Source organism: Pyxicephalus adspersus, chromosome 2 (assembly GCF_032062135.1).
Source record: "Pyxicephalus adspersus chromosome 2, UCB_Pads_2.0, whole genome shotgun sequence".
NCBI classification, from domain to species: Eukaryota; Metazoa; Chordata; class Amphibia; order Anura; family Pyxicephalidae; genus Pyxicephalus; species Pyxicephalus adspersus.
This window is the reverse complement of record NC_092859.1, coordinates 126,632,881-126,652,111: the sequence shown is the minus strand read 5'-3', so window position 1 is coordinate 126,652,111 and position 19,231 is coordinate 126,632,881. Positions and strand designations below refer to the sequence as shown.

Here is a 19,231-nt window from a genome sequence, read left to right as displayed (position 1 = left end):
ACGATTGTGACCATTTTTTTCCCACTCCTCAACCTTTTTCTATGTGGTTTTAGCATGGGAGAAATTTTGGGGAGCTCATGTTATAGGGGTATCATAGTGTCTGCTGAAACTCAAATGACAGAACTGCTGGAAATAACTATTTTCTAGTTCATGGCTTTGGCAGTCCAATTTTACCATTTCTACCCATTATCAATATTTTCAGTAGTTTTTAGTTTTTCCAAAAGATTTATTAAGTAAATAATTATATTAACTATATTCCTATTTTTTCATGCCCCCAAAGTCTTTCTCCAGTAACAAACACTAAAGAACATACATGGTTTGACTTTTGTAGAGTAAATCTTAGATGGAGCAGATGAAAAAGTTTCCATACCCCCCAACATAACCAGCTCCTGTATACCATGTTGACACGTCAACTGCTTCTTTATCAGCTGGTAAAAAAACGCTTTGTTCCACATTTTCCACATTTAAATTATGTATTTTTTTGACATTTTTTTTTTGGTGGCCCTCAATTAAACACTATTTAAACCTATATAGCCAAAATATTGGTCTATCACTTGCTTCTTCAAACCAACACAAAATATACACAGTCCCACACACCTTTGTGTACAGACACATAGACACTAAACTTTGCTCCATTACCCACCTCAGTAACTCAGGGTTTTCCGTTTGGGATCACAAATTGATTCAGTTTATTCCCTGCACATCTTGCACATCCGCCCAGATCTGGTCATAGGTGAAGCCTCTGTCCTATCTGTCTTGATCGCCACAGCAATCAGGACTGAATGGGAGAGCAGAGCCTCCCGGGATACCTACTCAATATCCAGCATGCGCATAAGGGGCATTTTCCCACACTGAAGGGTAAGAGATGCCAATATCACGCATGCGCAGTGAGATGGGCACTCTTTTTATCCCTTGATCTCACACCTGTGCAGAGTGAGATTGGGTGACATACCCAGAACTAGACTCATATCAGTCTAATTTCATCAAACAAATTATCCAATATTCGCTTATTCAGTCCAAAACATTTGGTCAATGGCAATACCAAGAGATTTTCCTGCTATAGTGCCAATGTAGGCCATTCTATAAAGAGGAGACTGGAAGAAGTAAAAAAAAAAAACAAAACATTATTTTGGTGGTTTGGATGGTAATATTCTAACCCCTGCTGATTTACATTGTGCCAGATATCATAAATATGATCCAATGGGTATATTTTTCCTACAATTAGATTTAGAATTTATTACATTAAACCCAAGAGGCAGTAATTGGCACTGGCTTTGCATCCTGTCTCATGAAGAATATCAGTGTGAATGATTTCTACAGTGAAATGGTGTGGCTTCCCTGCTTTCCTCTCCTCTGACTCACAGGACAAGTTCCTCTCATTGAGATTTATTTTATATGCTTCACATATAAGTAATGCTATAATGTACACACACTCCAAATTAGGAGATACATGTTTGCAACAATATATTTAGTGGATCCCTTGCAATCAAATATACTTTGTAATAGAATAGTTCATAATGTACAGTGTACCTTATTACCGAGTTGCAACACTACAGCTTATTTTCCTATACTTTAAAAATATTTTAGGCCTTTCTAGGCACATTTTAACCACATGTTGATGTCACAAATGATACAATCTGCCCCTGTGTAGGGCCTTAACACAGTGATGTGTGATGACATTCTTTGAAATGATGGTGTTCATTTTGATGGAGATTGCCTCTAGGAGATGCGTGCCAACAAGACACAATGTAAGTGTGCTTACACCCCAATTAAAGGTTGCTGTGTTTTGGGTGTATTGTTTGTAATTCTTCTGGCATTTAGATGGTTTTTGTTACCTAATTGATATTGTATTTATATGTACAGCGTACGGAGAAGGGGGTTTTTTATTTTAATTTTAGGCATTAGTCAAGGGAAGCAGCTTTTTTTTGTTGTTTGTGAAACTCAACACACTCTGTCTTATGTCTTGAAAAAAAATTGACAGCTTTTGGCTGGTTACCTGCAAACCTATACAATTATAAATTCACTGTTTATAATGCAGCTCTGTCACTGAACCATCTCGGTTGATCAATATACGTGTTACCATTGTTGTGACTTTGTACAAAACATTATTAAATATTTTTTTTGAATGCTTTATAAATAAAAGTGATTTTAATCAGCTCACAACTGGAAATGCTCCAGAACTGGGACTCATAGGTTTCTCAGAAGGCTGTGTGAAATGTATTAATCTTTAGGCAGTTTGCTAGCATTTTTTATTTGTGGACTAACAAAGACTTCCTAAATTTTAGTGAAAGATCAGCTTTAGGCAGCAACTGTCAGAAGAACTTGTATTTACATTAGCAGTGAGTGTTATCAATAGTAAATAAATATATATATTAAAAACATATCCACAAAGGCAGAATTTTGTTGCAAACATTTACTAAAAGAATGGATATTTACAGCAAACAGTATTCCCATTTAAAACAAGAAGACATCCATCCTATGTTCTTCAAACTACATTCTAGTAGTTTAATTTTCAAGGCATTGTATAATATCTAGAGCCGAATATACGGAGATCATATGTACAAGCTAGAGTCCAAGACTGACAAAGGGTGAAAAAAAAAAAAGAAAAAAGGACCTCAAAATAGTCAGACTTTCCTAAGCTTTGTAATTGAACAACATGTCCGTTACCTACAATTAAGGCAGCCATTAATTTCGGAGGAGCTTGTAAATTACCAGGCTCGGCTACTATACATCACTACCTAAGCTAAGGCTTATTCCTAATGGTTAATCTAAAGAGACTGCTTTTTGTTCTTACTACTGTCAAAACTATAGGCACAATAATACCATCTGCTATAGGCACAGCTATAGAGAACAGGGATTGACGACAAAGCATTAAAAGCTCAGCTCCATCTTAAAGGCATTAAAACATCTTCCATTCTAAGCCTGTATATAATACTTTAGGGCATTTTCCGTTGTATTGTTGCACAAGTTTCTTATCTAGGTATACATCAGGGAGTTCATCCTGGTATTAATACTATTCCTTTTTTGTAAATAAAACCAGACTTTTGCAGCAAACTTTCCTCATGGGCCCTTTTTGCTGCAGCAAAGGTTGCTCATTCTGTGCTCTATGCCATTGTTAAAAAACCTTTAAATTCATATTTTAGGTGGAGTAATTGGTCCATAAAAAATTAATGTAAAAAAAGGAGAAAGGCGCCAATGTGAAATTATTTCTACATATATTTAAGATTATATGCACAACAATGACAATTTTCACTTTCATTGAAAGTTTAAAATAAGGTCAGTTGGATGACAGGGTTACACCTGTCCAGAAAATTTGTTATTTTACCCTAACCCGAAGTAAAATATTTTAAAACTAGGTGTGTAGTCTTACACAAAATGAAGGACTTTCGAAGTATTACAGCTGTTACAGTTGAATACTTTCCATATAAATTTCAACATTAAAAAAGTATGAACGCTTTATCCTTTATAGTTGTTGTAAGGATTTCGATACATACAAAATGTATCCAACAAAAATCAAGTCAGAATGAAATGTATTAAAATGTTGTCCTTTCTCCCTAGCTGCCCTGTTATGTTCATTCCCAATACTGATGATTGTGGTAGTTTTAAGGGCAAAAGTCATCAAGTTTTCCAAAGCCTTGTTTTAAAAACACAGAGTAAATTTCAGCAGTGACTCGGATCTTTAACCAAGCATTTAAACTGTAGCAAATAATTCACCACATGTAATGTACCAATCTTTCACAACACATCTTCAGTTTCTTCTTCAGCTTGAACAGCCATGGATACATGTGTATGACTGTCTTCAGCTTCTTCAGCTTTCTCTCCATTTGAGCTGGTCTGTGAACAAACTTTAACTGTCCCCTTTTGCAGTATCTCAGTAGCCTCATGTTCCAACACCTCGGAAGGTGTTAAGGGATCCAAATGCAGACTACTTGGTTCACTGGCATCAGAACATACAGAGTCTGTTGCATCCTTTCTGAAAAACTGTTCAAAGCCAATGCTATCTTTAGAAGAGTTTAAATCTTGATGATCTTCAGTTTCCATAGGAGAAGACATTACTTCATATCCATCTGCACTGGCTCCTTCATTATCAGAAGCAGCACCAATCTCTGGAGCAAGGTCTTTACAAGACCCCTTATCTTCAGTAAGGACAATGTTAGCATTACTTTCGGTCTCCATCATCTGAGCTGCTTCTTCTTCTGGATTTGAAGAGCTGCTTAAACTATCAGCGGTCACATCTACATGATCAGGATTAGTTATTTGACTGTTGACTAACAATTTGCTTCTTTGGCCTTGAGAGGTCCCATTTTCACATGCATCATTTTCATTTTCTGTAGCTTCTGTTGCAAGCTTCTCTATCCTAAAATAAAACAGCATGAAATCACCAACTAAATACAAAGAAATCAACCCGAGATACCGGAGATAAAAAAAAAACAAACCTTTTTTTTGACTGAACAAATAGAGTCACAAATTCAATGTATATAATGTGACAAGTTATTACATTTATCAGTTCTGTATACATTTTTTTTTTGCACACTGTGTGTCTTAGGAAGTCAGATGATTCCTTTGAATCACAATATTGCTTTATTAGTCTTTAGTGATCAACACTTTGCAAGAAAATCCATCTAATTTTTCCTTCTTGTTATCATGATATTATGCAGTAGGAAATGCAACATCTTTTAATTTTATCAGGTTATAGTAATATCTCTTTTTACCAGAAAACTGATGTGCACTAGTCTTTTTTCAAGGACCCTGCTCTATTTCTATACTCATTCCATGCTGGGCAGCTAGTTAAGGCATTCTGCCCCTTTCTTGAAGAAAAGGTAAAAAATCCAAAATATTAGCAACAGGAAATTACTCCAATTTGCACAAATGCAGCAAATCAGCATTAGACTTTTGATTACCTTTAATGATTAAATTAGCAGAACAGTATCTCCCAAATCTCTTATACAAATGTAATGTATAAGCTCAACTTTTTTCCCTTTGTTTTTTGCTGGGTTTTTACATCTGTGTCTGTCCCTCACTCTACCAGTTTTGCCTACCTAAGACCAGTTCACCGAATTAGAAGTCACCTGTTAATAAAATGACTCAGGTAAAAATATCCGGCTAATATTTACTGCACATTGTTTTATTAATAAACTCACTGAAGTATTAACCACTAACATTGTAAAACATTGGCAATGTATACCAGTAGTAAATGTGACAGGTGAAAGACCAACACTAAACTAACATGTACTACTATCAGTGGAAATGGCACTACAAATATCAAAATTTATCTCTGAGAAAATTTTTTTTTTAATTTATCCCAACAGCCATGCTTACTATAGAACTGTTGTAATATTAATAAAAAAATATCAGCAAAAGTGTAAGATTAATACACAAAATGCAAAAAATTTAATTGAAAACCAGTTTTTAAACTGCCTTAATCTTGAAAGCATAACTGCAATTATCAAAACTGTATTCAATGTATTTAAACCTGCAGTTTATTTTTTTTAGAAAAAACTAGTGGTTTACACAAGGAGCAAAAGTGACTGAACTGACACATTGTGCAAGTGGAAAAAACATACAGAGGGATTTGTTTAGCCCAAATTGTAACCGTCTTTAAATATTTCAGCAGACTTAAATTTTTTTTTTTTAACTTAAGCTGTTATTAGAAATTACCTTTCGACTGTTACTCCATTATTGTGTGAATCCGTGTTTTCCTGCAGGAAACATGAAAACCTTAGTTATAAATTATAATATGATAATTTTATAGTAGACCTGTGAAGAGAGGAGATTAGAAGCAGTACATTTCCACTAACATTAAAAATATTTTTAAAAGGAGAAAGACAATAAAAACAAAGACGTTTAAAAAGTTTAACATTAATATTTACTAAACAAATCTTATAAAATATTTAAAAAATTTGGTTTGGTATATTTACTAGTAAAAAGATGTACCTTTTAATCATACATGAACAGTATAATTGTTTCTCCCAATTCATTATTCAATTTTGTTTTTTTTCTTTCTGGCATATATGTTAGGGTATTTACACATTAGAATATTCTCGACTGATCCGACCGAGCCGCAGGGCTCGTCTCGGATGAGAATCTCACATGTGTACAGAGGCCACCCGAAGTTGTTCATGGACCCATCCTGGCAGATCCATGAATGACAGAACACGAATGACCTCAATGCAAATGAAGGGAGCTGTTTGCTCCATCTCCCCCCTCTCCATTGAGCAGAATTGTACATCGCTCGTTTATGTAGCAACATAAATGACCCAGCGAGCATCAACAGACCCAGCAGAAAACAATCTTGATCTGTTTTTGTTGGTTTTAGTCTACTTTGTAGTATCAATAGCAAGTCCAAACTAACTTAAATTCTCTTATTATCAGCTGTCCTAGTGACCAAATGATTGAAAACCAGGGGCCATTGTTGTCAATGTCTTGGTGTAGGCAACTACCTAGTTTTATAATGGATTAGGATTCCTTAAAGTCTGGGCATTATGCAGAAGAATGTAAATCCACTGAATGTAGTTTTAACTCAAGTTTTTTCCCTTCAATTAGAGGAGGTTTAGTTTCTACTGTCATATGTGTTCCTGATGGGGTGCATTCCCCTCATGAAGTTGTAAATCTGAATTCACCTAGGCAAAGTCAATAAAGAGTTTCTAACAAAAGCTTTGCCTGGAGTTGGGCTGTAAGTGCTGCAACTTTTTGGTGCAGATAAACTAATACAAATACAGTGATTGATATTTTCTTTGGATTAGGTTTTATTAATCTGAGTAATAAATATACACATTTTTATGTGGTAAAGACTACAATAATTTACATGCAATAATAATGCTAAAAGGTTCCCTATAAACAAATGCCAGTGAAATATTTTAAATTGAGCACCTGCTTAGACATTGCCACGTGCAACCTTACAGTCACTTACTAGTGGTTGTAGATACACTTTTTAATGCCATGTTTCCGGTTGTCTTAATACTCAAAAAACACCAATTTGTATATTTAGAGCTATTTTTTGACAAAAAAAGAACGGGACCTAAAGAAAAAGTGTAGGGTTAAGGGCTGTCCTCTTATCCCTCTACTTTCAAGCCAATCGAAACATGTAAAAACCGTCCAACCAATACCATCAAAAAATGTAATCTCTTCTCAAACATGCTTATTCAATATTAGTTACTCACTAGGTATTGAAGATATCAGTCATGCAGCATGCAACTTTAAAACACATTTTGCAATGGCAGTCCCAAATTTTTTATCCTTTTATACATTGAGGAGTGTCCTTTAAATTAATGATAAAATGTAAATCAGGGAGAGGTTTACAATATTACATTTATTATATTACTATAATATTATTATAAAAAAAAGAAGTTTAATGGATAGGTAAAAATAAAGGAATAACATACATACCTGCTTATCAATTTTAGCTTGACCTATGGAAACATGAAGTCTTGATCTACGGAAAAAAGTAATAGCTAATGAGAAAATAACACATTCTAATAAAGGGTGTTGAAAAATGTTTCACACAATAATTGATCAGGTAATCAAACCCATGCTCCACAATTTTGGGCTACAGTCAAATACTGCTGTAAAACTTCATGCAAAGCAAATATAAAAAATATTTTGTAATTGGTAAACTAAGTAATAAACAGTGCTGTACACAAAGAAAGATAAGAGAGGGCATGTCCTTTCCAAATAAAAGTTGGATGTATATATATATTCTGGGTCAAACATTAGGTTTAAAAACGAGCAGAAGGTAACAGCTTTGTCTAACCCTGTCAGTTTCCACAACAGATCAAGATTAAACATCAGGGATCTAGTGGATACAAATAACCTGAAGGTACCACCACCAATTGAAATATCTAAGCGGATGGAAAGTTTTCATCATCAGCATTTTGTGCTATGCTGTTGAGAATGTGATACACAATTGTTTCTATGCCTGTGGTAAACAAAAACTTAAGCTTTCTTTTACATCACTGTACTTAAAACATGCCTCCTATGTAAAGCTGATATATAGACAGCTCTGTGGGTCTCCTGAGTTTACAATACATTCCTGTGAAACAGTTAAACCAACACAATCTCAAAAGTCTTACCCCTTGCTACAATCATGCCAGCTTACACTGTAGAATTAGCACAAAGAAGTCCTCAACAAAACGTGATCACATTGGAAACCATCAGCCACAATGGAGATTTTTAATGTAATCCTTTCTGTACGTAATCTGTATCTGTATGTAATGTATTCCTTTAATGTATGTCCTTTCTAGATGTCAAAGTGGAAATACGTACTTGTGATTAACATCGGTGTGTAAAACCCTGTACAGACATCAGATTTCTGAATGTCATCAGGGGTCACTTTGTACGCATGAATGACACGCATGAATGACACGCACGTTCACACACGTTCATCTTGGGCACAAATCATATAGCTTGTGTAAGTAACTTAAGGCTTTCCCTACTGCCATAAGATCAGTGAATGATTAAATCATATGTGTTTGACAGAGAAGGTTTTTATGAGATCGCTTTGGGTCTAGGTAGCATGTTTCTGGCAAATAGAAACCGTACTTAGTTCAGTTCATCAAATCATATTCATCCATGCATGACCAATTAAAAATGAAGCTGAATGGACTTTTATGGATGATATACATCTGTTAGCGGTGCCATAACAACATCCTGTATGAGCTTCTCTAAAAAAAAATATTTAACACGGCAGTCCACTAAGGCGAGACCAAATAAAGACATACCAAACATAAATTATTTAGGCTTTCTGACTTCAACTAATTACCTTACATATATTACACTCAGCATTAATGATTTATTTCTTCAAAAAAAAAAAAAAAAAGCAATCGCCCTAGATCCTAACATGAGAACTCTGTAAGGTCATACATTTCAGTACTGAACGCAACTTATGATCAAGGACGACAAATCAATAACAATCAGTCTAAAGGTTTCCCACCAGCTATTTAACTTTTAACTTCATAAAGGGGATAATTCATTAACCTTTTTTTGCTATGCGGTGAACCTTTTTTCTTGCATTTAGTGAAATTTGGAAACATGTTTCTATGTTCATGAGATGCCACCATGGTTGCTAACTAGACAAGGGTAACAGAGAAAATACAAGCTGTGAAGAAAGAAACACAAGTGTTTCTTTTATCTTTATACATCAACGTGCAGTGGTTTTGAATCAGTATGCATTAGTGCTGTGTTCTCTTTGGATAACCCACTATGCTCAATAATGATCCCATATTGCACAATGATCCTATGTTTTCTAGTAAATGTTTGAAATAAAACAGATCAAATGTAGAAAATACCCACACAATATATAACAAATATTGTATAAGAGTTTAAAAACTAAATGTAGAGTTACACTGAAGTGTACATTGGTACCTGGCTTTAGTTAGCTGCCTACATATCAAGATAAATTCCAATAAAGGAATTTCATTCCACAAAAGGTTTTTTACTACTACAGTTCCTGTGCCTAAATAAGCCAAAGTTTAGGGCCACGGATGTACTTCAAAACACACAGACACTGGGCTTCAAAGTATTTTGTCTGATAAGCGAGTGCAGCACATATGAAATTGCCCTAGGAATTACCTAAATCTAAAAACAGTCCAAAAGAAAAGGAGGCTCATAAATAATAAACACTTTAGCCAGCTAAAGTTACATTTGATAACTAATTAAGCAATACCAGTACATTTACCAGACAATGTAAACATTTTTAAAAACTGATGCATGAGTAACATTAAGAAAGAACAGCTAGTTAATACAGGTTTACCTTTTGTTTAATCTTTTAAGGCACTAACTTCAGACTTGTGGTGGCAAGGTAATGCACATGTGATGCATTTATTTGCCACTAGCCACACTGTAATACTGTATAAAAATGAACAGAATGGCATGGTTTAAGCAAGCAACCATATCAGCCTCTCTTGACCTTTTTAACATGGGGGAACCCTTAACATATCTTTCAGGTCTTAGAGAACTTGGATAGTAAATTCTATATCCACAGCTCACAGTACATTAGTGTGATGGTGAGTGGGAATAATGCCTCTTACATTGCTGGCCAGTGGGAAGAACGTCACCCATAGAAATAGCCAAAGACCATTGATTTTAGTGGTAACTGACCTGAGAGGTCCAAATTGTGGATTGCTCAAGGAACCACTAGGAACCTCTAGAAGAACCCTAGTTGAGAAAAAATGAACTAGATGGTCGCTTGAACTTGTACTTTCATGATTTACAATGCACAGCATCATTCCATTGAATAATGCCCATGGTAACGAATGTCAGCTCTGACTAATGTAAGAGTAACCAGTATTTTACAAGTGATGTAAAACAACCATAAAACTGAAGCTGGTAAATGCTGCTATGCTACGTACAATGCAAAGAAGGTTTGTACATATATGCAGTGTGATATTATCTCACACAGTTCAATGAATTTGATTATTTGAAAAACAATTCAGGTTTTGACCTAAAAATAGAAACACCATGTATATCTCTGGCAGGAGTAAGAACAGCAGCACCAGCACAAAGTAAGTTTTTTTGAATCAATATAACTTATAAAAAACTAAAGCTAATGAATAAAAATTTTACCAATTTATTTTCAATTTTCCTAACCTATACTAAAAAAAGTCCATGTGTCTATTTCGGTATTGATTTATTCACAGAACTCAATAAGACTGCAAAATTGGCCAAAGAAATGTATTCTCAGTTCATTATAAAATTGGCCGGACAAATAAAAGAAGAAAAAAAAGGTATCTGTCTGCATCATTTGGACAGGAGAATTTAAGGATTAACTGTTTATTAATGTATCGGTCCCTATCCAAATTAAAGATCTTTACTTTTGTGTCAGTTTCATCAAAATTATTTCCAGCCCTGCTTGCATGAAATGGTAAGGCATTACAATAAACTGTCCTGCTTCAGACACATACCATCTTCTTACATTGTAGTCAATGTCCAGTTTTGAAATCTTTCTTGTGCTTATATAATGTAATCATTCCACAGAAAGCTGTACTAGGCCTTATACACATACCTTAACTATACGAAAAAATCTTTATTTTAGACTTGTGACTATAATTTTCAAATATTGAAGTAATAAAAATGGTCACATTTGGAAAAGGTGGTGTATTATATTTGCTTAAAACAACCATTTTTAAAAGTTGACAAGGCTTGGTAACGTTTGGTGTCCTGACAGATGAAGTTAAAGGAAGATAAAGCGCAAGTAAAAGAATAAATTTAACCTTATTGGCAGCAACCATTGAAAAGCTAAAATATAATACAAACATCTCATACTACAAAATCTAATAAAGAAGGAAATGCTTCTTTCTAAAGGGCCAAAATTGATAAATACCAACATGTTCTTTCAAAAACCAGTACTGATTCCTTTATCAGGCCTTTGTGGTAGTGATATATTGTTAGTTGAATGCTAGCATGCGTCTATTCTTATAAAACAGATTTTGGCCCACAGTGTCCAGACAAACTGCTAGTGTAAACTGCAAAAAGGCAACTAAAAACAAATTTTAATATCGGAGGAAAAACTATGCTGATGCAATGTGCCAAGATGGGAATTATCCAACAATACCTTTAGAGTAAAATAATTAAGATTTAAGAAATGTAACTACAACAGGAGCAAACCTCCACAAAACATAAGCTATTAAAGGGATTTGGGAAAATGTTTGGGGAAACTGCTGGCTTGTTAAAAAGTGTTTAACGACAAAGCTGTTTAACTGTACAACTACTTGAAGGTATTATTAAAGTTATCCCACATAATGGAAATGCTGATGCCAAAATTTAGTGAAATTCATTTTTTTTTTTTAGCAAGTTTTTCATATTAAAAACAAACATGACTTCATATAGGACCTTTAACCACTGATTGTTTGGCAGATCAATACTATTCTCAGCACATGAATCAGGACAGTACAAAGAAATATCAACAGAATTGTTGTAGATAAAAAAACAGCATTGTAAAATGACATTAGGAGTTAATGTTGGTCAACAATGGCTCTGAGTTACTAAAGGAGTTTAGGCTATTCACTGAAAAAAATTAATGTTCTCTTTCAAGAGAATTTTTACCTCACTTAGCGAATATAGTGAAACTGAACTTTGTGAAGAAAACCAAATCACAGAAAAAAAATTTTAAACTTCACCTTGTTCAATAAGACAAGTAAAATAACTGAAAAGCCTATATCCCCCAAGAATGTCAACCCCAGTGTATACTTACAACCTACTGTTGTAATAGTTTCTTAACCTAGCCATTTACAGCTTTAAAAAAACTATTTAAAATGTAATTATTTAAAAGACTAGAAAAAAACCAGCTGTCAGGAGCTGTAGTTCTAAACAGTCATTGGTGTATCTGCACTTGGTTTTAGTAAGAAAATGATTGTGAAAAAAGGTAATTCTAATATACATGAACAAAGAAGATTCCGTTAATGACTCAAAAATAGGATTTTGTGAGACTTTTTTGTAAACAGTGTAATGCTGTTTGTTTATTACTTTCAAACATCACAATGGTACAAAATGAAGATTGATATCTAATAAAATATCTTCTTTATTAAAAGATTGCGGTGTATAAAAAAACAAATATAAAGTGAAATCAGTAACATATCAGACTGGCCCAAGACAACAGAACAAAAACTGCTAAATCTGCAAGAAGAATGACAAATGGAAGGAGACGGGAAACCAAGCTAAAGATAGAGGTGTCGTTGGGGTGACCATCAGAAAGGATTCCTTTGTTTTTTCTGTCATCCTAAAGCTGCATACACACGTGCAGTTATTGTCATAGGAAAGGATCTTTCACGATCCTTTCCAACGACTAAGGACAGCGCGATGCATGAAGAGTGCTTTACATACAGCACGGTTCTGCTCTATTGAGAGGGGAGGGGGGAGAACGACAGAGCAGTACCCCGCTGCGCGCCGTCCCCCTTCCCTTGCATTAGGATCGCTCGTTGTCTATTGTCCGTGGTTCCGAGAGACCACCCATTGTAATGTACACACATCATACAACCTGTTTATCCCATTTCACGGTGTGCATACTGTATTTCTAAGGTTTTTATCGGGTATACTGAAGTGGTAATTTATTCCAAATGCATAAACATGGTGCAATTCAATGCAAGGGTGGGTGTTTATTAAACAGGAACAAATTCACAAATAACCTTATATTACCTAAACAGTTTAAAGTTGTTTACCTATGTGTGATATGACCAATCTGTCCAGCTCTGTTATAATTTACCTGCATGTACTGCATGAGGTTAGCTTAAGACAGACATTAACTACCTACTGGGTTAAGGTTTACTTCCCTCCCTACTATATTCAAGCACAGAAAAAGATAGGTATTTTACATATATTTACATTTTAGGTGGCTAGTGCATAGGAAATATTGCTTATAAATAGTATTGATTATGGACAACAAAAACAAATTTAAGTAGACTCTAATAAAGCATAGTACGCACTAGGCTACAGGCGACTAATTATCCAATGCTTAGAAGCCAAACACTAAGGTTAAAGTAGCTTAAGGGCAGTAAGCAAAAAGCTAACTTACTTAGACATGTCTCCTTCATGAGTTGAGGAAATTATGGAAACTGAGATCAAAAGAAAAAAAAAAATGAATTCACTTTAAAAAAATGTCACTGTTAACAATAACAACGATTCAACTAATAATGATGGATGAGAAAAGGATATAGAGTAAAACCTTAAAAAGGCAATTCGATCCTTACCATTCTCTGTAACCACTTGGCACGAATGAGTGTGACTTTCACTCAAATGTTTGGCCATGTCATCTAAACCAGAAACATCGGTCAGGAAGTCACAGTTCAGGCATACTACTGTTATACGCCTAATTAAAAAAGAACACAGCTGTCTGTTAGAATATATATAGTATGATATGTAAAAGAAAACCTCACATACCTTTTAAACTTCATGAAGGTACGTTAAAAAAGACAAAAACATGTTTACAAAGTTACATTCTTCCTCTGGGTATACAACACAGCAGCATGTTTGTAGGCAACCATCAGAATTTAGATTGCTTATGAGGGATACCCTGCAGAAAATTCAGGACTTCTGTGTGGAAATTTCTGTTAAGAATACTAGTTGCCTGGCTTTACTTATTTTGGAATTACCCACATTTGCATTGAAATACAATCCTATATATCCGGTTTGCTACCAGGGAGTTTGTTCTGCCTTAAACAGTGTCCATTATGTCACCTGAAACATCTAACAAAGCTCCCTCAAGTCTTGGAGCTGTCATCCCCCACAGCCTTTTTATAGGCAGACAAGCCATATAAAAGGGAAATAGATGTGTATGTTTGGGCTGTATTATGTGCCTTCAGAACCTCCCATTTAGCCATTTATAGCAGGAGTATTCTCCCAAAAACAGAAACAGAAGGTACACAAGATTTAAAATAAAATGCTAGCTACCTGTAAAAAAACTGCTTTAGAATTTACACAACATTTAACTTTTAGTAAGAAGAGACACAAACGCTATGAGTTGCATCAAACCTTTTGTCTTTAGGATGTTTTTTCAAAGCTTTGGATTTTTTGCTGGAATTTCTGCCATGGAAGCTGCAAAAATACAGCACAGATATCAATAATTATCAATAAATGCACAGGCAATAGGTATTCAATTACAAACTTTGGCAGCTAGAACTCTTGAATTCTCAAACACTAAAGATACATCATGCTGAAACCAAATAATACAAAATTTTACATGCATATGCAACAAGAAAATGTTTAACACTGAACTCAAAAATGAAACTTTCATTGTCTACTCACCTCAGCATGTGATTATTGTAGGCTTTGTTACAGCTGGTACTGAACTTGCATTTGCTGCAGTGCACATAAGTGTGAAAATGACCCTCAAAATCCACCACTTGACGATGACATTCAATGCATTGATGGAACCCAGGAATGTAACTGAATATAATAAACACAATCAACACAATGTACATCCATATCACAAAAAATATATCACAGGTAAATGAACTATGAAAGAAAAATGGAGACTATAAAGTTTTCATATTAATCATCAATCCATATCCATAATCTGGGCTAGAAAACAAAGACTATATACAATTTATTCCAGGTTTGCTGAATCATTCAGGTTCACTGATGAAAATATCTTCTCCAGCCTTGGAGAGCTTTATTAAATCAGGCCCGTTGTACCTAGCATGCATTGAACCCACTTGAGCAGAGGTAGTAAACGGTTGTGTACATACGGTGGTCTTGACCCCTAAGTAAATAAATTTTGGTCTATGCTCCAACTTACAAATATACTCCTCTGATCCCTGGGTGGCCCTATTGATATAGGGCCTAAATTAACAACTTTAAAATAAGGATGGACCTAATTTTAGTCAATAGGCTAAACATTACTTATCTTCATTAATCTTTTCCACCTAAAAGTAAAACAGGAAATTAGGGAAAATCTCTACAAAAGTAAACCATTTTTTATCTTGAATTGCCACAGAAAAAAAAAGGTTCCATTGAAGGATTTTCCCTGAAATCTTGCTTGAAAGACATCCCAAAATGTTTGGCTTTACATTAACATTCTAACTTAGACAACTTAGAAAATATTCACCAGGACAAAAAGGAATGGGTGAAACTCCCCAATGAACCTTTCCCTGCTATATATAAAAATAAATAAAATGTACTTCCCTTATTTTCCAAAGCCTATTTGGTATGCCTTCACAAAACCTCTAATGCAAACATTTATTTGTTAATAAATATACTTAATTTGTTATTAAATAATATATTAAAATATACCGTTGTTAACAGAAAATACAAAATAAGCATGTAATTATTGGTAGCTAGAGACCATGTGCTCTAGGATGCCTGAGCTGGAATTAGGGAATGCCTGTTCTTGGCAAGAAACAGTTAAAGTATTAAAAATTGCTGTCAGGTCATGCTGACGTGTCCAACTACTTAAAAATCCCTTAAACATGAGAGACAAAGTAAGGAATGACAAAGTTAAGTAATGAATACTCCGAAGGATTGTTATAATTGTCACTTTTCATTTAAAGTTAAAAAAGTGATTACCATATATTTCGCAAGGCTGTATTGGTCATCTTGATTCTTTTTGTAGTGTTTGGAGTTGCCAGCTTTTTTGGAGGCATTTTAGGTTTTGGTGGCAGTGCGTTTACTTTAGGTGGAGAAGCCTGATTGTTTTTAGGGCTTACAGGTTTGATTTTAGGAACTGGCTGAGGAGGTGTTATGGGCATAAACTGTGGGAGTGACTTGGGTGGAGTAGTAGGAAGGTTTCTGGGAGCAGAGGGAGGTGAATTTTGGCAAATGGTAGTGGTGGAAGGGGAAACGGGGGTTATATTGCCTCCAGAAGATGCCCGAATGGTGACCTAAAAACACAAAAACCCCAAATCAGTGTTAAAGGGAAAAAAAAGCATGTGTCATATTGAAACATCAAAAGGAGCTTATGTTATGACTATATAATTATGAAATGAAACCACTTTATTTACCAAAGGAGCTTAGCTGCCTCACATAGTAAAGCAAATTATCAAGGGAGTTTAATAAAGTGCTTCAGTCATTCGGTAATATTCAAGAAAAAAAAAAAAAAAAAAAAAAAAAAAAAAACACTCCCCCTCCCCTCCATTTTCCTGCAAGTCAATTTAAACTACATTCATTACACAAGTATAATATCCCCTGCAGAGTGATAATTGAATTTGATAAGTGAACAGCCCTCACTATTTTAGTAAATTAAAATTCAGTGTTTCAATTTATTTTGGGGTTTGAGTGTAAAATATATATTGCGCTATTTTAAAGTAACATTACAAAATGAGCAAATGAGCCAGTACAGAGTTTTTGACAATTTAATGTAAGCCACATTTGGATGTTCTGGATATGAGCAGTAGTAAAAAATATCGATTCATAAACATGTAAGTCATCCATTTTTATTAGTTATTAAAGCTAAACTGAATACCTTTGTTCCTGGAGGAAGACCTTCTAATTGTTTTGGCTTTTTGAATGTTCTGTGATGCTGAGCTTTGTGGTCCATTTTTTCTTTACAAGTCAAAAACTGCAGCCTGCACTTCGCACATCTATACACACCTTTATTCTAAAGAGCAGGAGGAAAAAATAAAACAGGGAAATATCAAAACTGGTTCTTCCAAGCAACGATTGCTCTAATTTCAGCCTAGAAATAACTATAATTCAATAAAGACAACTAACCTGGTGCTTCATGTAATGCTGCATGTATGGAGTTCCAGATTTAATAACTTTTAGACAAAAGGGACACAACAAACTTTTGGTGTTTTCATGGACATTTCGAAAATGAATATCAATATCAGCAAAAACTGAAGACCTATAACTGCACACCTATGATGAAGGGAAGAAAAAGAATAAGAGTTAAAATGCTAATTTCTGTACACACAGAAAATAATCACAGTATTGCTTAGTGTAAAGATTTCAAGAATATTAAAAAAAGCATGTGCACCAGTGGGCCCCTGTGGAAAAACAACTTGGGGTCCCTGTGGGAGCCCTTATTGGCTGAGGAGGGTCTGGGGCCCTCGCACTGTAACACACTTGGCATCTCCCCACGTCCACCCTGTTCAGCAGAGCCTTCTAACAACAAATGGTATTTATGTCTCATTCCACCACATTCTGTTCTGGAGGCTCTACTTTGCTACTTGCTGGATTGAACACATTAAAAAAAGCTTCAAAATATCAATATGTAAAATTCTCTTAGTGGTTAACTTACAAATCACTACATTTTATATAACAAAAATATGAAAAAGAGCAAGCATAAAGATTTTCAAAATCATATTATAACTTTAAAAGGCAAGCATTAGAAAAATCTAAATATGCACTAAACAATTTTCTTTACTCCAATGTTCCGTATGATTACTTGTTTACAATGACTGGTTGCTTCATTCTACAATAAATTACAATATAAATACAAATATATCTAAAACAATAATGTACACCTTAATAAAATTTAACTTTGTTTGCCAAACTCATCCTCCGCCCTTCTTTTTCTGTTTGTTCCACCCTTCCCAACTTTAGCAGGGATTGAAACTAGATGTACATTTTTGTTTTCGGTATTACAGGGTTGGCAAAAGCCTAAACCTTTTATTTTCCCACTTTGGATAGAGCAGGAAAGGTTTTTAAAACCATGGTTTGTTTTAAAAAAGGGATTTCCCTTCACTTTCTGTCCAGTAGACTCAACTGAAAGCTAGTGACGATCTTACCAACAGAAGTGTTTATGTTTTTTTTTACCTGGCAAACATATGGCATTTCTCCTGGCTTATGATTATCCTTCATATGTTGCAGCACAAACATCTTTATCTTTCTTGTATAAACTACAATTCCTGCCGATTCACCATGTATTGGAGAATATTAACAAAGGCAAAAATGTTTGAAGTCCAGCCTCATGGGTATTGTGAAGAAAAAAGAGTAAACAGAAAAAAAGGAAACTTTTTTACACAATTACTTGATGAAAACAAAAGTTAAAAAAAAATATTCTTTTCCAATATTGTTTGGAGTTTGTGATCTGTTGGTGAAGTCCATTATGCAATAGGTTAATTAGACAGACCACGTAATTTATTTGAGGATCGCCCTATTAAGATATTGCAGATCGTCTGCTCGCCATTTGTTTCCATTAGGTTATTTAGATCAATGCCTTGTGTCCTACATTTTGTGTATTCCTGAATAACATCTCAAAGTATGATCTGACATTCTTCAACATTATCTCTTCGTTTACATCTATGATTTTTATTCTTTCATTATCCCCCCACTTTAATACCGTACTTGCATTTTTTTTCCTAATAAAATTGTATTGAAAAAGCAAAAAGCAAAACTAATACATCTACCGCAGGAGTGCAAAGGCAACACGAGTAGATCGCGGAGCCCTGCCTTTCAAACTAAACTCTACCACCCACAGAAATAATATTATGTCCAAGTTTTTATTGTTGGTAGATCATTTTAAAAGTAGCTCACAAGCCAAAGAAGTGTGGGCACCCCTGATCTACCACATCTATGCTGCAATTTATATTACATTTCAAGTTTTAAGTTACATTTAAATTGCTTCATGATTTGTCACATTAGCAACCAAAAAGAAACAAAATTTCCAAATCTGCATAAATAGGCAAAGCAAACTAGAATGAGAGGCCATACAAATGTTGCCATGAAAATTAGGTTTCTAGCTTATTAAATATGATTTTAGCAAGAAAAAGCCTGCAACAGCAACACATTTTCAAGACTAACAGTTCTTGACTACATACATTACTTTCCTGCTGTTTACCAACCAAATTGCCTAAGCTTCAAC

General features: G+C 34.6%; 1 protein-coding gene across 1 annotated transcript in view; it reads right to left on the bottom strand.

Annotated features, from left to right (window-relative positions):
• Positions 1-2,398: 2,398 nt before the first annotated feature.
• The window catches only part of ZNF280D (zinc finger protein 280D), a 32,752-nt gene continuing 15,919 nt past the window's right edge, over positions 2,399-19,231 (bottom strand). The window contains exons 11-21 of the mRNA XM_072399094.1: positions 18,184-18,275; positions 17,137-17,283; positions 16,889-17,023; positions 15,994-16,307; positions 14,734-14,874; positions 14,461-14,523; positions 13,680-13,798; positions 13,505-13,544; positions 7,387-7,432; positions 5,659-5,699; positions 2,399-4,357 (exon numbers count right to left, since the gene is read on the bottom strand). Of these exons, the coding sequence (XP_072255195.1) occupies positions 3,736-4,357; positions 5,659-5,699; positions 7,387-7,432; positions 13,505-13,544; positions 13,680-13,798; positions 14,461-14,523; positions 14,734-14,874; positions 15,994-16,307; positions 16,889-17,023; positions 17,137-17,283; positions 18,184-18,275 (1,760 nt within the window). The 3' untranslated portion in view covers positions 2,399-3,735. The remainder of the gene's footprint in view (positions 4,358-5,658; positions 5,700-7,386; positions 7,433-13,504; positions 13,545-13,679; positions 13,799-14,460; positions 14,524-14,733; positions 14,875-15,993; positions 16,308-16,888; positions 17,024-17,136; positions 17,284-18,183; positions 18,276-19,231) is intronic.